The sequence below is a fragment of the Ischnura elegans genome, chromosome 9 (genome assembly GCF_921293095.1).
Source record: "Ischnura elegans chromosome 9, ioIscEleg1.1, whole genome shotgun sequence".
NCBI classification, from domain to species: Eukaryota; Metazoa; Arthropoda; class Insecta; order Odonata; family Coenagrionidae; genus Ischnura; species Ischnura elegans.
In genome coordinates this window covers 74,191,409-74,210,060 of record NC_060254.1, presented here as the reverse complement: position 1 = coordinate 74,210,060, position 18,652 = coordinate 74,191,409, and the positions used below count along the sequence as shown (strand labels likewise).

At 34.9% G+C, this 18,652-nt stretch overlaps 2 protein-coding genes across 7 annotated transcripts in view; both read left to right on the top strand.

Annotated features, from left to right (window-relative positions):
* The window catches only part of LOC124164930 (transmembrane protein 184B), a 255,093-nt gene extending 248,793 nt beyond the window's left edge, over window positions 1-6,300 (top strand). For both annotated transcript variants that reach the window (XM_046542167.1, XM_046542168.1), the window contains 2 exons: window positions 748-1,116; window positions 4,831-6,300. In XM_046542167.1, coding sequence (XP_046398123.1) covers window positions 748-992 — 245 coding nt within the window. In that variant the 3' untranslated portion in view covers window positions 993-1,116; window positions 4,831-6,300. The remainder of the gene's footprint in view (window positions 1-747; window positions 1,117-4,830) is intronic.
* A 232-nt stretch (window positions 6,301-6,532) lies between these two features.
* The window catches only part of LOC124164929 (probable helicase with zinc finger domain), a 55,870-nt gene continuing 43,750 nt past the window's right edge, over window positions 6,533-18,652 (top strand). For 4 of the 5 annotated variants that reach the window (XM_046542166.1, XM_046542164.1, XM_046542165.1 and 1 more), the window contains exons 1-2: window positions 6,533-6,636; window positions 16,202-16,531. In XM_046542166.1, coding sequence (XP_046398122.1) covers window positions 16,282-16,531 — 250 coding nt within the window. In that variant the 5' untranslated portion in view covers window positions 6,533-6,636; window positions 16,202-16,281. Of the gene's footprint in view, window positions 6,637-6,806; window positions 7,057-16,201; window positions 16,532-18,652 lie in introns of those variants that run through there. The other variant, XM_046542162.1, reaches the window with a different exon arrangement.

Genomic DNA, 18,652 nt, shown 5'->3' with positions numbered 1-18,652 from the left:
CGGCTTTCTGAGGGATATTTCATTAATCCTTACAGTATCCCTTAAGTAATATTCATCCAATTAAGTAAAATGGATTAAACTTCTAACAATTTCTTAGGTCTGGGGGGGGGAGGGTTTATCCCCAAAACCCTCTTGCTGTGCCACTGTGTACAGCTACAAGTACAGTGTTGTTTCATCATGATGTTAAGCATAGGTATTAAATATAAAAACCTCATATTAAAATTATACTTTAGAAACAAATGTGCATTACATAAATTAACAGTCCTCAATAAGAAATTCATTCACATTATATCAACCTCAATCAATTAATGCGTCCTTTTTCAGTACCCTGTTATTTGCATTAAGTCTTCCGATCATACAGTTGTGGATTTTTACTTCCATAGGGGAAGCTTTCAACAGCTTTCAATCCGTGCATTGGTATATTCTGTAGATGCTTTCTTATTGTGCCATGATCATGTTCAATTTTATTAAGAATGAACAATTTCTGATGCTCGGTAACATATTTCATAAATAGTCAATAACGTAATGTCAACATTTTCATTTTTTTTTTATATATGGGCCTGCGTGATTCTCTCGAGTTGCCCCTTGTAATTGATATCATCTTAACAGATATATCTCCTGAAAAGCTATCACTTGAGTGAACTCTTAAGAGGAACAGAAATATTGATCATGTGATTCAGACTTAAGATTATGGTAATGTGATGTCAAATTTAGAACTCAAAACTTTCTCCCGGGTGAAAATACCAGGAGGTGCAACCAACTCCATCCGAGGCATGAGGGTGGCCAGCTACGATCCGGACGACCCAACTCAAAACGGTGGTGGAGGGATAGGGAATGGCGGTGGAGGAAATGGCGGCGGGATGGGTGGAGTCGGCGGAGGTGGTGAGAACAGGCACCAGAGGTTACTGCTCCCAAACCAGAGAGTTTCCACCATCAGCAATCACTTCAGCGAGAAGACAATGCTGCTGAGCTCGGACGATGAGTTCCAGTAGACCAGCAGATCCTTCTCCCTTCACCACATTCTCTCTACATAACCCATACCATTTGCTCATCCTCCCATCTTATTCTGAATTCTTCCTATTCTATTTACCTGGGAGGAGTTCGAATGTCCTATAGGTAAGCACGATCTTTAATAACAGATGTGTACCATAATTAAATGTAAAAAAAAACTTTGTAATTCTGCATAAAGATACACCCAAGACAGCAAATTATGAGAAGTGTACCATATTTATCTGAAAATAAGAAAAGGGCTTTTTTTCCAGGTTCCTCCTCTGAAAACTATTATTGGGGATAGTTTTTTCTATTATTATGAGTATTTTTTCAAATAAAATTTGAAGGGAAATTTAACTATAATAGGAGCAGTTATTTTTTCCCACAATGATTTTACACACCTTTCTTACCCCCCTCAACTCATTTTCAAAAATTGGGGTAAACAAAATGTTTTACAATTAAGAAATTGAGTTTTTTTCCTAAAATATGTAGTAAAATTTTACACTGCATCTTATGTTGTCTTAAAATCAGGTAAACATGGTAGTTAAAAAAAGGATAACTACTGAGATACTGGTTTGCTTATTGTCCTCTCTCATCCTATATTATGCAATAAATGTGAATAAAATGTAATTGGGCTTCAATGAGGGCTTCTCCATACTTGATAATCATCATTTTCTACAAGGTTTGAATTCTCATTAATTTCCCAGCCTTGCTTCACAAGAATTAACCACATAAATGAAAAAGATAATAGTCAATGCAATAAAATTCAGCTCATGCCAACTGCACGTCAAACAGAGCTTAGTCTAACAAAAAGTTATCAAAAGCATTGCCAAAGCTTAAGGGTAATCTTAGGTACTGAGATTGCCCTAAATGAATTCAACTGTTATTTATTCAATGTTTTCAACTTATTCAAATCAGATGTAATTACCATATGTAAACTTGAAATATATATTACAGACCAGATGTTTTTTTCAAACTCACCCCTTTAGCCAGGTATATTTTCCAGCAAGCTTGTTTTTTTGCAGTCAACTATAATTGATTTAATTACTCAATAACGAAGAATCATTTTTAACTTCCAAGAAAGCAGGGAAAAATGATATCTTAACGTGCTTAATCTTTATTTCCATGCAGAAAATTGCATTGAAAGTTTGCATCAGGCAACCATCTGATTCAATATTATTCTTGAGTACCATGAGACCTACTTGTACCTGAGCATCTCAGGGCTGTATATTATTCCACTACTCAAGTATTGAACGTGACTCAAACTCAATTTGATTGCCAAGTTAGTACTGTATTTCTCCAAATATAGTCCTCCCCCCTAATTTTGAGGCTTCAGTTCCGGAAAAAGTTATTTAAAATGCGTTTGAATACAGTCCCTCCCCTTTACTTTTACCAAGGGCATTTTTGGAAAAAAAGGGGGGACTATATTCAGACATATACAGTATTACGATAGCTTACTTAGACCATGCTCCACATTTAATAAGCTGCATCCCAACTCAAATTGTGAACACAATAGAAACCAAGGGGTACGAGTGTAATTTTATAATTTTGGAAATAAGTGCAAATAATGGTTAGTGAAGTAAGTAATATTGTTGCGGCAAAGCTATACAAGTAAATCACTGATCTATATACGAAGACTTATCAGTGATTCCCTTGCATCCTTTTTCCACAGCAATAGTAATAAATAAATACCTTATAAACTACCATCTATTATCTGCACTTATCTACAAAGTTATAAAAATGCATTAGCACCGTTGGCTTCTAGGGTCCTCAAGTGAGTCACCTATTTCCAAGATGTTTGCTTTCATCGCCTCATATTTTTGAAATGAAATATCTCTCTTAAAAATACTTCCATGTGTGATATTTTATCCAACTAATGATAGTGTTTGATGAGCTGGAGACTATAAGTCACAAGAGTTTAGGTAAATGAACCATTACCACAACAACTCTAGCTAAAGTGAGTTGATTTGGAGTTAGTTTCTAAAATATGAACTCAAACTCAACTTGAGTCTGAGATCTGAGCCAATGAGGTGCATTGAGGACTCCAGATTCAGTCAGGTTCTGGAATTCTGGCCCTAAGGCCTGGTTACACAATACATTAACAGGGATGAGTTTAGGCCTAAATGTATACTTGCGTGAATGAACACGAAAATGCACAGTGTAACCACCCCACTTGTGGAGGTATGAGCAGAAAACAGAATCTGTTCTATTTGTAATTTTTCCATTCCAGTCCACCAAAATCATTTATACATTCATATATTAACTTGAACGTGTTAATACAGGCAGATTTAGAGGGGGGGCACGTGCACCCTTCAGGGGCTTAAAAAATAGACAAAATTTTTTGAAAGGTCATCATCACCTTTGTTTTGTTTTGCGTATTTCATAGCCTCAGTCGTTTAATTTCATTCTAATAACTTTGATATGAAAATGTAGAGAATATTTCATTCATTAATAGTTACATCTTGCTTTTAATCTCAATTACGAGAAGATCGTTTGCCTGTAAGGCCCCTCAGAAAAAAATCCTGGACTTTCCCCTGTGTGTTGTAACTGTGTAAGGTTGCTCGCATAGTGAGGAGGTGGAGATAGAGGTAGAGATGGAGGTAGTATCGTATAGTAAAGAGGTTTGCGCACGTAGCTTTCCTACAGCCTCGAACACAAGCCAGTCTCCCACTGTGTTGCATCCAGTGTACTGTTCAATTCAGTTGCTACAGCCTTCCATTCTTTGTCCAACATGTGACGGTTGGCATACGTCGTCGCGTACTGTGTCAGAGAGGCACCCAGTGGAATAGGGTAGCGGTAGGGAAGGGTGCCTTGAGCTCACCAATCATGGAGAAGCCTCCTAATGTACCTCGAGGCACACTGCTCCAAAGACAGTCTTTTGTCTTTCAAAGTGGTCTCGTGCGACCTCCTCGTGAACCGCGAAGTACACCTCTACCTCGACCTGCTCACTATGCGTGCGCCCATAACACGCAATGCATTTGTGTTACCTCGAGGTACCACAACCTCTACCTCTATCTCCACCTCTTACCTCCTCACTATGCAAGTACCCTAACCAGGTCTTAAGTCTTAGTTAATGACCTAAAGAGGTTGGGGCGTGAGAAAATATATAGGGCCTGATGCAAAACTTCCAGAAAAAATGCTGAAGGGCAGCTCATCAGAGTTTTTCACATACCATTGTAATTGTTATGATTTTACATGTGTCTACAGTAAGTGTAAATATTATGTATTTTTTAAAGGCCGAAATACCCTCTTGTATACCTTCAGCTTTGCCAAAGATGAAAAGGGCCATGATATGAAGTCCCTTCTGTCTGAAAGAGTTCTGGGCTTGAGGCACTCTCCACCACTTTTGTAGGGCTTCCATTACATTACCCCAAAACCAATTTTATGATAACATAGAGCAAGCTAATGCAAACTCACATGACAGTAAGAAAATGTCAAACTAAGACTTGAATGAAAAATCCCATAGGGATTATAATGTTTTTTTTAACTGCAAGTATGTCTGTATTTGAGAACCAATTTCAATAGTTTGAGTTGTAGAATATGTATTGGGCTGCAAATTGCACATTGAATAAATAACAGCTGATTATATAGCTCTGTAACATGGGTAATTAATTATTATTAGTTAATTATCAGGGATCAAATCACTTTCATTTTTTAATTGCAAAAATGAATGCATAATAATAAAGCTTTGTTAAGAAATGAGAATGTTATTGGAGCATAAAATAAGCTGTTGATAAACATGGGCAAAAATGGCTAATTATGATAATATAATTTTTCTTGCTTTATAGATTGACTACAAACAACTTTTTTTTACCAACACAATCATTTTTTTATTTTTAGGCTATTGGTTGCAAGATACAGGATTCACCTCTGTAGCCACTACTTGGCTTCAATTGAAATACCTAGAAAAAGTACATCACAGAAGATGGATTGCAATCTTTTGCAAATATTTTTGGACATTCTCTTTATTAAAGAAATTTGCAGCAAAAGAAAAAGCTTCGTCCACCCCATCCTCTTACGTTTGTGAATGCTTTGCCAAAAATAATTTGATAGCCAATACTAGACATGATGCACCGTTTATTTCTTGAATGAATGAAAATATATATATACATATTTTTAATGGTTTGTTTGAGTGGATCAGGATTTTTGTGTAAATAAATGTTTAACTTATATGTGACTGAACATGTTGATAATTGTTGGATGTGATTGTTGATCTTAGAAAGAAATATGGGCCCTGCCAAAAGTGAAGATATTTTATTCTATGATGTTAATTTGACTGTGAACAGTGATTTTGTGAACACAAGACTCTGTGTTTGTTGTCTGCTAGAGGTTTTACAGGCAGTTTTGTTATGTTTAGTGTCTGTGACAGTTATTAACCCATGACGGTAACATTTGGATTAACTTCCCAATATTCAACAAAGAGTGCCGACTGAAGCAGCTTGAGAATATTATTTTATTGAGAAGAGATATTTAACATGCTGCACTTTAATGCATTGTATTGCCACTTGCATCACCAAATTTGTGGTGTTAAAAAGGGAAGCATAAAAAACAGCAGAATTGGAGGAGTGTCAATTAGCATACAAAACTGAATTAACGTTGAAGCCTGGACTTGCTTCTGGGAGGTTGTGGAGTATAAAAGTGCCTCTATGACAGGTGCCAGTGGTAATGGTTAAACATATTATTGCATGCTGATGGTTAGTAAGAATTGAAATTGATTGTAATTAGATGAGCCACCGTAATTGCTTGACAATGGAATAGTAGCTTACGGTACCAGCTTTGTGCTTATGAGGATTATAGGTGTGTATGGTTTAGCATTTGTATAAATGTCTTTGGGATATTATTCGAGTACCGATAATTTTCACAATTCATTGAAGAGCATCGAAAAATGCTTTCAATAGCTAAGGCCGTGTTTTGTTGCATATGTTTTGGCCATAAGTGGAACGGCATACCTACTTTCACTTAAATAGAAGACTTGCATTACCACCATTGGATAACTCAACACTGCCTGTGGTGGTATAATTATCCCAGTTTAACTTAAAAATATGTAAGAGTTACCAGCATGTTACTATTGAATCCAAAGAGAACATAAGATTATGATTGCAAATCACCTGCGAATTGCATTTTGTTTACCTTGGTACGAAAATGCTATTTACAGTCTCAACTTCAGTTAAAGATCACAAGTGTTTCAAATGGGTACATAGTTTATTTTGTACAAAGTATGAATGATGAAATGCTCTGTCAAAGACGATTTTCCTGTAAAAATGTATCATTCGTATGTGAAATATATAAAAAAAAAGTAACGAGTGTTTACTGCTGTTTACTTCATTTCAACAACTCCTAAAAATTTTCATTCGTCACACTGTGTAATAAAAAACTAGATTTAAGGAAATACTTTCATTGATTCCTCCTTACCATAGAGATTGCCATGTTTTCTTGGTCCTCCAAAGCGTAGTAAGTCGGTCTCCAATTTCACGTTCAAATAGTAGCCCAAACACTTGCCCCGCATATCACCATTCATTGGAAACAAATGAAAGAGAGCGCCTGACCTCGCAAGAAGTGTTGGTGAGTATAATATTTGCGCTTATCTGAGGAAACCAGAGAAATAACGAAGGAAAAAGAGCTCAGCGCTAGTCCATTATATCAAAGGTATTTTCTTATTTTTACGATGCAATTTTTTCAGTAAAATTTAGCCTTGAAGGTTAGTCTCAGCATGTGTGACAATTCAATACATTACATTATTTACGATAGCATGAAAATGGCGACCTGTTAGGAAATATTTTGTTAAGGCTGTTATTTTCGTTAATAAGTATTTGACTTCTTGAACTTTTTAACCGTATTATATGTTTTAGGTCATCAATTATTGCTATAGTTTGAAACTAAACATCGGCAAATGGGGCTTAGTGGATATCTACGATAGGGCTGAATAACGGGTTTGAAGTTTTTCGTGGGACACAACGAAATTTCTGTGTAATTGTGTTCGTAAAGTGATATCAATTTAGTTTTCTTTATTATCGTCTCTGGTAAAGCATTTTAATTCATCTGTTTATGAAGGTCATGGATAAATAGGTAAATATATATATCGTAGATTCATTTGTGTTATGATGGTTTACCTATGATGTTAGTTTCATAGAGTTCCCTAGGTACTTACCGTCTTTGTTTCGAAATACTATTTCATAATCCTTAACGTTTCGTTTAATCGAATGCCCATATTTTAACCAATGAGATAATCTGTAAATTTGTGTATGAGCATGGAACGTTTAGTCTGGGAATAATGACTAATTCAGAGCCGGGATGTATTGAAATTTGTTCGTGGGTGTCAACTCTCTCATATCTCTGCAAAATTTCTTAAGCCAAAGGTTCAGTAGTCCTACATGAAAGGGAAGCATTTACTTTGATACATGTTATCGAACGCGTAAGTGGGTAATTACACAAACTGCTCTTTTGTAGTATTATTTATTTTGATTACTTTCAGTTTTCCCTCATAATATCGTTTTACTCATTAATTTGTTGGTAAATTGTATGTAATACTTAAAATTATGTACTCGTGAGGTGCATGTAAATGTATTTAAAGCTTCAAATATTTCGCACCTTTAATGGAAAGGTGGTTGTTTGATGTTTTGCACTTTTCATTCATCACTCCACTGCAATATAGAATTTCCGAGCATGCTGTGTTATTCCTTTTAACCCGTCTGTTGTGATTTACCTAGCTTGAATTTATGTTTGTGGACGGTAGTTGTTTATTTGTATCAATTAAGCTTCATTTAGCTGCTCGGCATTTCACTTAAGCTAAGTTTTTTTTTATTATTTCTGCTCTGGCCATGAAGATTGTACAAATGAAGTTGATAATTGTATTTGTTAAGAGTTTTGTGATTGACTGAAGGTATGATATGAAACAATAATGTGATAAGAAAGTATTGAGTCCAAGAAAAATACCTTGTGTTCGCATACTGAAGACCCGTCTTAAATGCCTGAGTAATTATGGATTGTTTCTATAAATCATGATTGAAATTTGAGGGCAACACTGTTACTTTTATTAGTGAGAATGGCAGAATGCATTTTTGGAAATGCCGCATAGCCTTAGTTAGTGAAATGTACACACAAGGAGGTGTATTTATTATGAAATAATAGTTTGACCGGTTATTTTCCTATGTTCAAAATTAAGGAGAATTCTCGGGAAATGCATAGTAATAGTTATGTGGAAGTGAGAGTTTTTTCTCTTCAAAATGTTAATGAAGATATCTTGTGTTTCGCACCAAGGCATTTGCCAACAGTTCCTAATTTATTGCTGAAATCCTGGCGTGGATGGAAACTTGCTTAAATATAAATATTTTGATTTTTCTGGATTTTTTTAATCAACATTTTAAATGTAATAATTTCTTGTCTTGTATTTGAACTTGAGTTTTTATAATTCAATAGCATCATGGAAGTTATTGAAGAGTTATGAATTCATGCATTTTGTCCAATCACAGGGTAAAAATATGTCAAACATTTTAACGAAGGTAAAATCATGATGTGTCCCTGTGCCACAAAATGTATGGGGGCAAGTGATCTAGTGGAGTTGGCCCCCATGGTTGGAATTTGTGGATATTGGATTCCTGTATTTCCTCCTGAAGCTAATGGCAACCCAAGTGTCTTCGGGTGACTGGTTCTTTTTGTATTTGGATGGATCTGAACAAATTCATACCAGGATGTTGCAATTTTTTCGTAATTACAATCCAATTCCTTTAAAATATCCATGCTTTTCATTTTTACTGGAATTCAAATTATTATTAAAAGTAGTTATGCTATGCTCGAACGAATGGATTTTGGTAGAAATCACCACCGTCATCAAGATTGTTGCCACCTTCATTGCATGTCCTTCACATAATTGCCACTCAAAGTTATAAAATCAGCTAAATAAGCAGCCAGCTGGCAAGTTCTTTCAGTTCCAAGGGGTAGTGTAACTTGTTGTTTTTTTCTAAGTGAGTATTCAGAAGTATCTTTTCTTCTTGTCCATTCACTTTTAAATTAGTGTGAATGAAGTGCGCGTCCAATCTTCAAATTATGCTTATCTTTCCCAGGAAACGTGAGTGCTAATGAAGAAAATGTATATCATCAAGTTCTGTTGAAACAAAAACTTATCAAATTCATTTTTGTTCCTTATACTTTTATCACAGATTAGATGGTATATCCATTTTATGGAGTAGGTAATCCAGCTATTTAAAAGTAGCTTTTAATTATGAGAGGTAGAATGATTTTTTGTTTTAATCCATTTGTTTTGCTGAAAAGGAATGCAAGAAGAGTAAAGATGTTGAGTAATTTTTCTTCAAGTGAAATATAAATGTTAATTTGCATTCATGAAGATGCCCTTGTTGCTATAGACAATATTCAAAAAAATTTATGATGTGGTCGGCAATCCAGTTGTTCCACAAAAGAAGCAGAAGTTCTGTAATGTGCCACACTGTGAACCATAAACATTTCTGAACTAAATTGTAAGACTTTAACATTATCAGTGTTATGAAGTGGGAGGTAGTTCTTTATCCGACAATTATCTCTAATAATTACGAGATTAGTTTCCGGCAAGATTTTCAAGATAATTTATGAAAATGAAGTTCTTGCGCACTTAGCGGTAGATAGTGTCACTATGTCAAACTAAATAAAAAATAATAACGACTAATGAGCAGTAGAAGGTAGAAATCATCATTTTTCTGTTAACTGAGACTTCTAAGGTCATTCAGTTTTAGGAGTTCATTACACTTTCGGAAGCCCTATTTAGACTTTATATAAATAAGTCAATTGCATAAGTTATAGAGGAAAAACTCATTTTCGTAAGCTAGTTTTCAGTAAATTTTTTAAAAGTAGGTAATTCTGTTCAAAGATTCATTTGTCATTTTACTCCTTTATGAACGGAATTCGAAAATATTGTATATAAAATAATGCATGCTACGTATTCGCTCTTTCTTTATACCATGCTAGATGACCTGGTGAACTTTGTATCACCTTTGTATCCATCTATGTATGCACAACAATATCTCCACTGCACAAATGCTCAACAATCACCCACTGAATCAAATCCGCTCATCCGGTTCTAGTAGGGATACTAGGTGAGCGGATTTGATTCGATGGGCGATTGTTGAGCATTTGTGCAGTGGAGGTATCGATAAATCAATTGCAGTCAGTTCTTCTGGCTTAAATTCAAAAACAGCCAAACCAATTTGACTAATTTTGGTTATAAAATATCTGTGGAAGTCCAAACGTTAGATGCTCATCCTGTCTTTCAACCAAGTTTATCTAATCATTGTATTAAAAATAATTATGACAACAAATTAGTACCTACTTACATTTTTTTTCAGTCAGTACCTTTTTTGGCCTATAACTATTGAATGCAGTTATTAAATACAACATAGTTACAATAGAATTCATCAATTTAATTATTTCTTATAAACTGTATTTTTTGCGGTGATTAGATATACAAAGATGACAAAGTCATATGAAAACATCTGTCATATGTTGGCTAATAACGGTTTAGAATCATTTTCCATTCCAGAAACTAATGAATGTAATTGATCTGGTGGTGATTAATGCCTTAAATGCCTTAATGCCTTAAAATATTGACAAATGGTGTTCATTTCCCCAACAACTACTCGTACATCGGCACAATAATCTACAGCCCAATCGTAGTTGAATGCTACTCATTCCAGGATCACAGGAGCACTCCGTCTTAATCGATTAATTTCATTGTGTCATGCTCACTGTTGTTGTATATGAAGTTCACGAACTCATTGCATTCTTCCTATCCGCTTCATTTTCAATCACTCTATAACGCAATTCTGCCATACCAATAGGACTACTATTATTATCTGTCTAGTGCTGGTTATTAGTACAGTTAGCACGAAAGGTAGCTTGTTGGTCGCCATGCTTTTAATTTAATTCAGTAACCTAAGTTTCATCGTCATCTCTTAAGCATTGTAAATAATCAGTGAAAAGAAAGTTCTTGTGCACTTAGCAATAAGTAGTGTCACTATGTCAAACTAAATAAAAAAATGACTGTCTTAGCATAAAAAATAAACGTTCAGTAATGAAATTAGCCTAAATTAAGTGAAGAATGTTTTCGCCTTCTAAATTTGTGAGTAAATAACCACTAAATCAAAGCATTTATTTTAAGAATAAACTTATCAAGAGATGTCAAACTACATTAACTGTGCTGATGGTTGTCAAGGGGATCAAAAGCCAAAAACGCTCAAATTTCAGCATTTTTATGAATGTTTTTGTTAATTAACTGTAAATCACGTGGAAAAAAATCAATTGCAAGAATAAGAATGTGTATTTATCTTTCCAATGGTATATGCTCCAACTATATGTGACCATTATCACTAATTTAAATATGCAAAAGAAAAAAAGTTCTGTAGGCATTAATAACAAATTTTACATGTATTTCTCATGAAAATTATTCAGAGCCCATTTCAAGGCCTCATGGGCCCTGCACAATTATGTTATCACCTTTTAAACCTTCCCTGGACTTTCAAGAAAATGTTAAAACAAAAATTAGCCAAATCGGTCCAGCTGTTCTTGAGTTTTAGTGAGACTAACGGACAGCAATAAATTTTTAATATATAGATATTATTCATTACATCCAATCTTCAAATTTGAACAAATTTGAAGCATTTAGGGGAGAAAACAGCTTAAAAATCAGTTGTGGCATCTTCACTTATGGGACTTAAACTGACTGGGTTACAGCATATGTAAGCACTGCAAATTTTCATAAGTGCTAATGTTGAACAATAGTGCTAACCTGTATCATGTGTTAAGGTATGTTCTGTGCTAATGCAGAAGAAAATTCATTTTGAAGAGAGAAGTGATTGGATGGGACAGTGAAGTTTTATGAGAATAATATTGTGATGTATTCATTTTTTCCTTCTCAAATGATGACATACCATCTGTCACAAAACTCAAGCAACTCAAGTTTGAAAGATTATAACTCCGTTTATACAGTTACCACCTGTAGGTAGAACATGAATAAACATTTTTTTTTGTGTTAGAATGTTGAAGTCAATTTTTTTTGTAATATTTTTGGGCTGTGATTGAAAGGGATTTCACATGTCCCTTTTTTAGCTTTCCATGGAGAATTAAACTTTAGTTAGCATTTAAATTCAATTTGTTTTGCAGAATACCAAGTCCTTTCCAAAAAATAATTGTTGTATCATTGTTAATAAACTGATTGGGTTTTCAGAAATCCTCTACATATATTCTAATGAATCAACAAAACTAAATTTTCCCCAAAAGTTGTGTTTTTGTGGCCATAGTAAGATATCAGTCTGCTGAAATTAAGGCAGTTGTTGTGATACTGCTTTAAAATATTTGCTTTAAAAGATGTTCGGTGATAATACTGTTTTTTTAAATTTCCAAAACTGTGAGCTGTAGAGGCTACAGAGGACATAATGCTCCTCCTATTGGACACAGTAAAAGAATGCATGCTAATCACCTTACCTCTCCAATGACATTAACAGATAGGCTTTCAAAATTAAGAAGAATTTTTTTAATGGACCTCATCATTCATGCCAATTTTTGATCTTGTTGGAAAAGGAATAAAGTGAATATAGTGCACTAGAAGAACAGCATCTGGTATCAAAAGATTTCTTATTTATTTAGAATGGGGATTGACAGCTCAAAGATCATAGTCTAGTTGCCGTCCCCAATCATGTGCGGCCTGCTAATGTATTGGCTTCGATTTACAGTAGGCCTTCACTTCACGGCATAAGTCCATTTCACAGGGCCGATAGTAAAGTAGGTGCCATTGTATGTTGAATATGCATTATTTCCGGGCAAGGAGTCAGTCTGAAGAGCATCATTTCAAGTAAATATTGCTATGCTTAAAAGTTTCATTAACAATTCATCGTCATAAGTCAACTATCATATGATTGGCTTGATGTAAGACTCCATTCCACTCTCCTACCTTTTCTTAGTGACGTATTTCATCTTTTATAACCTGTCGTTCTTGGATTGCGTTCTTCAGGCCATCATGCCTCATAGTGTGGCTAATTAAGTTGTCCCGTCTTCTGCTTAAGGTTTTTAGGAGGTTTCTCTTTTCTCCCACTCTTCTTAGCACTTCCTCGTTACTTACACGGTTAATCCATTTTATCTTCATAGTTCCTTGGTTGCACCATATTTCAAATACTCCCACCCTTGATTCTCTGCTGCTGTCAACATCCAAGCCTTGGTCCCACAGAGAAACATGTTTCATATTTAGCATCTGATTGACTTGTTTCCTTACTTCTATGCTTGCATTCTCAACCGTAAGAAGGTTCTTCTTTTTGTGGAAAGCCCGCATCCGCATTTTCTACAATTTTTTTCTTGCTTTGTCCGTTGTTGGTCATTCAGCTTCCTAGGTAACAACATTAACAATTAAGGGATAGAATTAAAACAGTGAAGACATATTCAGTGAGTGGAAAAATTTGGCTGTATTTAAAAATTAAAAAAAGGACAGGCAAAATCAGCTCAGATGGTAAGATGAAACCATCGTATAGTGTGGTCTGCTGTAGTGTAACTTTTTTAAATCATAGTGTTTTTGGAGAGACGATTGCTTGAATTGAGCACATCAGTACTCCTTTAGTAGAATCTTGTGAAAATCCTAATTTCTAATTTCTGTAACAAGTTAGCTACATATGCCAATTAGATCTATGACCCACAGTCTCACATTGGTGCAGATGATTTTGTGAAAAAACATTGGACTTAACTGTAGTTGATGAAGTCAAATGGTGCATGTAGACTCATGTGGCCTGGTGGGGCATAAGTTGGCTTTTGGGTTTTCTTATGCATCGTTTTGTCATTATTGACAGGCTTTGGGAACAGGAACTTTTCTGAAACATGATGTCTTCATTAACCAAAAATGTGGGAGAGAACCAGAAAGACCTTCTTTTACAGAGCTCATTGATAAATTTACTCAAGTGCCCAGCCACCTGTTATTTCAATTGATATTACATAAACATATTCTAATTTTGAATTGTATGTATGCTGCTATGCATTACTGTGTAAATCTCGTAGACTTTGGTAGTATGTAAAACTGGGTATTTGGTAGTGAAAATAGGATGTATGGGTGCTATGATGTATATCATGATGTGAAGAATGGCCTGAATGCAGAAGAAATTGATTTTTGTTGGCTTCACCTAGGAAGATTTTCCTCATGGTATGCACTTAACTCTGAAGAGCATGTCCAAGAAATTATAATCTTCATACATATAAGCTAATTAACCAGTCTTCCTCATAACAGAAGAGCTTTTTTTTCTTATGAGGGACACTTGGATCATTGAATGTTGGCTTAGCTGAGGTTTCAGCTTCAAGTCCTCATTAAATTTTTAGGTGCTGTGGTTCAAAAAGCAAACCTTTTCCTGTTATAAAATACATTTTTTGTTGTTTTGAAAATCATCCTCTCCACTTATGTAAGTTTGTCTTTGCATTAGTGTCCAATTCAATCCCAAGTCTTTCTCTTATCAAATTCGTACCAAGTTTGAATTCTAAGGAGTAAGGGATTCTATTCTTAATTCAGGTTGGTGAGGTGGATAGAGTGTTGGCTTCATACCCTGTGTGCATGGGTTCAAATCCTGGCAGTGGAGGAAAATGTTTCAGAGACTCCCTGCTTGTGTGTTGCGTGGAGGATATTTCAAGCGCCACACTCCAGATGGGACGCTAAGTGTGGGTCTCCTCAGGCATGTCACGTTAAGAGCAATCTAATGCCCACACTGGGTTTCTCCTCACCCTTACTTCCCTGCCCTTTCTTCATGGAGCAGTTGAACTTAGCATTTGGTCGCCTCCTCCAAATACCATACCAAACCTCAAAGAAAAATGTTTAAGACATTTCCAAGGAAGTTAATTTGAGACAGTGGTACATACATAAGGTCTGGCAGAAGATGGTCTTATTTTATATTCATACAGTAGTCCCTATATTTGCTCCATATGATTCTAAACACCACCATCATGTCTTTTTATATTTCCTATTAATCATTTTCCAGCTGCCTTACCGTCATTCCTAAAATTCTATTTTTCTTCATTCATCAGTTTTCCTCTTTTCTATCTCAATTCAAATTATCATTATATCGTTCCAGGGAATGGGGTTGCTGTTAGGGTTTCCTACATCTATTGCAATAATGTTCTGCTTGTCATCTTGAGGACTACTTATCATCTGACTCAAAGTCTTAGACCCAGTTTAAGCTACCCAACTAATAGCAATGAAACATTGCTTCCACTAGCTCTTAAGTGCTTAAGGTCATTGAAACTTTCTTGCCAGGCAACTGTGACTAGGCTCAGGGACAAGTAAACCCTTAAAAATATCTTCATTCTGGATATCTTTGGCCTGTAAAAGTTTTATCAGCAAATGACATAATGCATAATTCTGTAATACTAGTAGAAGGCAAAGACATTGATGCTAGTGCCACTAGTGAATTAAGGTAATTGATCGTAACATGAATGTAAAAGTTTCGATAGCAGAAGGAAGTAGATTTTTATTAAGGTAAAACTTGAAATTGGCCCAGTTGTGTGATTGTAAGTTCTTTGAGCTAATTCAATGACCTATTATTGCAAATTATCCAATGGATAATATTAACTAGGAGTTGTTTTCTGTTTGCTTAGTTGTGCGTAGGAAGCTTCTTTCACTCTTGGAAACTGATAAAATTTCCACTATTGAGCAACTAAAGTGGTAACAGCATCAGAAAACATTTCAAAATGCAAATGCAGGCATTTTTGAGAGAGTATGATGTGGAGTAATACAAATTGTGGGAATTGAGGAACTTACCAGAAGGTTAACGTTTTTTATTTTTGGAATATTTTTTACTCTATGATTTTTTTTATGATTTATTTTTCTCTAGCAATAGATATTTGAGATGTAATTTAAACATTTTTCTGCTTATTGATTTCAATTTTTCTTTCTTTTGTTTCATTGAAATTATTGTGTCATAAATTTTATTTTTAAGTGGAGAATTCATACTATGCAGGATACATATATTTTATCCATGATTAGAATGGTGTCATCATATATGCTTTGGTATTGAAAGGAATTAGAGCGAGCTTGTATTTGGTTTTGTCTTATGAGGAAGTGATGTAAATATTGTAATGTTAGAATTAGATGCTGTAGAAAAACTTAATGCACATGGTTGATAAACCAATAGGGTCATTTTCTTATGTCCTTGCACAAGATACCCAAGTGTTGAAATAGTAATGCAACATGAATTTTGCCTAACAGGGTACCGATGAATTATCAAGTCATTGTTTGCTGCTATCCAAGCTGGTCTTACATCAACCATCATACGGCTTGTGCCAGCAATGGAGGCACAGGCCCACGACCTAATTGGTCGCAGAGAATATTCGAGGGCACTGGAACTACTGAATCAGTGTTTAGCATCTCTGCCCAAAGGAGGTACCATTCCCTCTGAAACTGCCCGGCTTCTCCTAGCTCGATCTGAATGTTGCCTTGGATTAGGGAGGCATGAGCTTGTCGTCTCAGATTGTAGGAGACTTCTGCGTTTGGAAGGAAATGCGGCTCTTAGATTAAGGCAGAGGGCATATGGGGGAGGTAAGATAAAAAAATGGTTTTTAACATATTTTTTCTTGGAGGATAAAAATGAGAGTTATAGTCTCTTATAAAAGCAGTAGTGAGTATTTGTTTAGTAGTGGGTCGGTTAATTCTTATGCTATTTATTTATAATGTCTTCAGAAGGCTTACATGTACAATGATTACTTAACAATTGATATATATAATGTAAAGATAGTATAATGTACCATTTAAGGTCTGGACCAATATAAGCCTAAACTTTTATGCCATAATTTTATTTTTAAGTGAAGAAATCATGCTTTGGTATCCAGGATACATACATTCTGTCATTCACTATTAGAATGGTATGTCATAGTTCAAGGAGTAATTATACATAAAAAGTACAGTATAGTAGGCTTACCACATTTTAAGTCAAGCAAACCGGACAATAATGCTCATACGCAGGCTATGTATGATTTTCATGAGTGCCGGAAATACTCGTGAAGAAGTTATGCGGACATACAAGCTGCCATTCCTGGGTAGTTTAATAATCTTTTGTAATGGTAGTTAAAAATATTATGTCTAATTTTTACCATAAGTTTAAATTCCTTGAAAGGCTATTTTCAATATTATTTAATGAGTTGACTTTTTTTTCATCATTGAATGTACTCTTTTGGTTAAAGAAGTTATCTGCCCTTATACTGTAACCCTGAAATTCGTTGATGTTTAGTTGATATTTATGTAATGGATTGTGAAAGGTAATTTTCTCCTAATTTCCGGGGCTTCATGTATCAAATTGTGGGAAATCTATGAAAAATGCTAGTTTTATCCAACAATAATTCCCCTCGTAACTTCAGCACATATGTAGATTACACCAGATGTACAATTTGATTTTTTTATGCCATCTTTTACTCCCGTGAAATTTACACATGCTATATTGTAACATTTTCAGGCATTATTTGAATTTTGTGAAAAACGCCTATTCCTGTCTCTTATTAAGTATCATTGTATCTTTACTGTATGGAAGTTGGTTTCATCAGAATTGGTTGAAATTTTGTTAAATTGAGTGAGAATCTGAATTTTTCCCTTAACACCTCTGGTGAAGCCCTCAGTTATTTCAATTTTGATTAAGTTTTTCTTTTTAGAACCACACTATGGGAAATATTTTGCTGAAATTCGCTTTGTTATTTGAAGTCACTCTGTACAGTTAATTTTAATGTCATACATTTCAGCTAAAGTTGATCATTCATGCTTATGAATATCTCTTAAATAATTGTCATGGGATTATGCTGTAGCCCCCTGTGTTACCTTGCATGATTTTAAATAACTGTTGTAACTTACAATGGGAATGCCTCTTATTCATTCGTAGCCTTTTCCTAGTGTGATTGAATTAACATAATAAGAGTGCCAAACTGTAATATTATTGCATGCTGGCATCTGTTTTTCAGTTTCATTATCATGAAAAGTTACTTTGCTGATTAATTTTACTTTAATTCAGTAATCATTGGCTTCATTTGTTGAACTCCACAAGTGCATATTCATTTTTAGTGAATAATTTTCTGTTGGTGGAATGACTGAGAAAGTCTTCTTCTTGAGCTAATCACAGCATTTGCAATTACAACAGACACCACAGAGCTGGAATATTGCTGTAGAGGTGTTTTGAATCTGAATATTCCGTGACTTTTTTTACCATGTGTACTGCTTCTTGTTAATTTAACCGTAATGAATCCACTGGCAATGAATCTTGAGTAATCTTAATCATTTTTAGTGATGGTTCTTCATTCCACCAGTTCTTAGCTTAGGGGCACGACTGAAGCTAAAAGGTATAAGGTACAGAAATAATTTGCCCAAAACCCAACTTGAAAACTTTTCTAAAGCACAATTTAGTTTATATACTTTGAATTGATTGATACTTTGATCCAATCATTTGAGAGATAACTTAATATGAAAAATTTGGTGGATTTCATATTTTTTTAGCTTAAGTTGTCAGTGGCTGATCCAGGATAGGGACATGGGGGGACTAAGCGGTAGGTAACCTTCCAACAGTGGTGAGGGTCCAAGCAAAATTACCAATATATTTAGTGTAAAAATGGATACCAAGCCCCTCAGTGGATTTTTTATATATTTATTTCCAACTTCCCCGTAAACAGCACATAGAGGCCT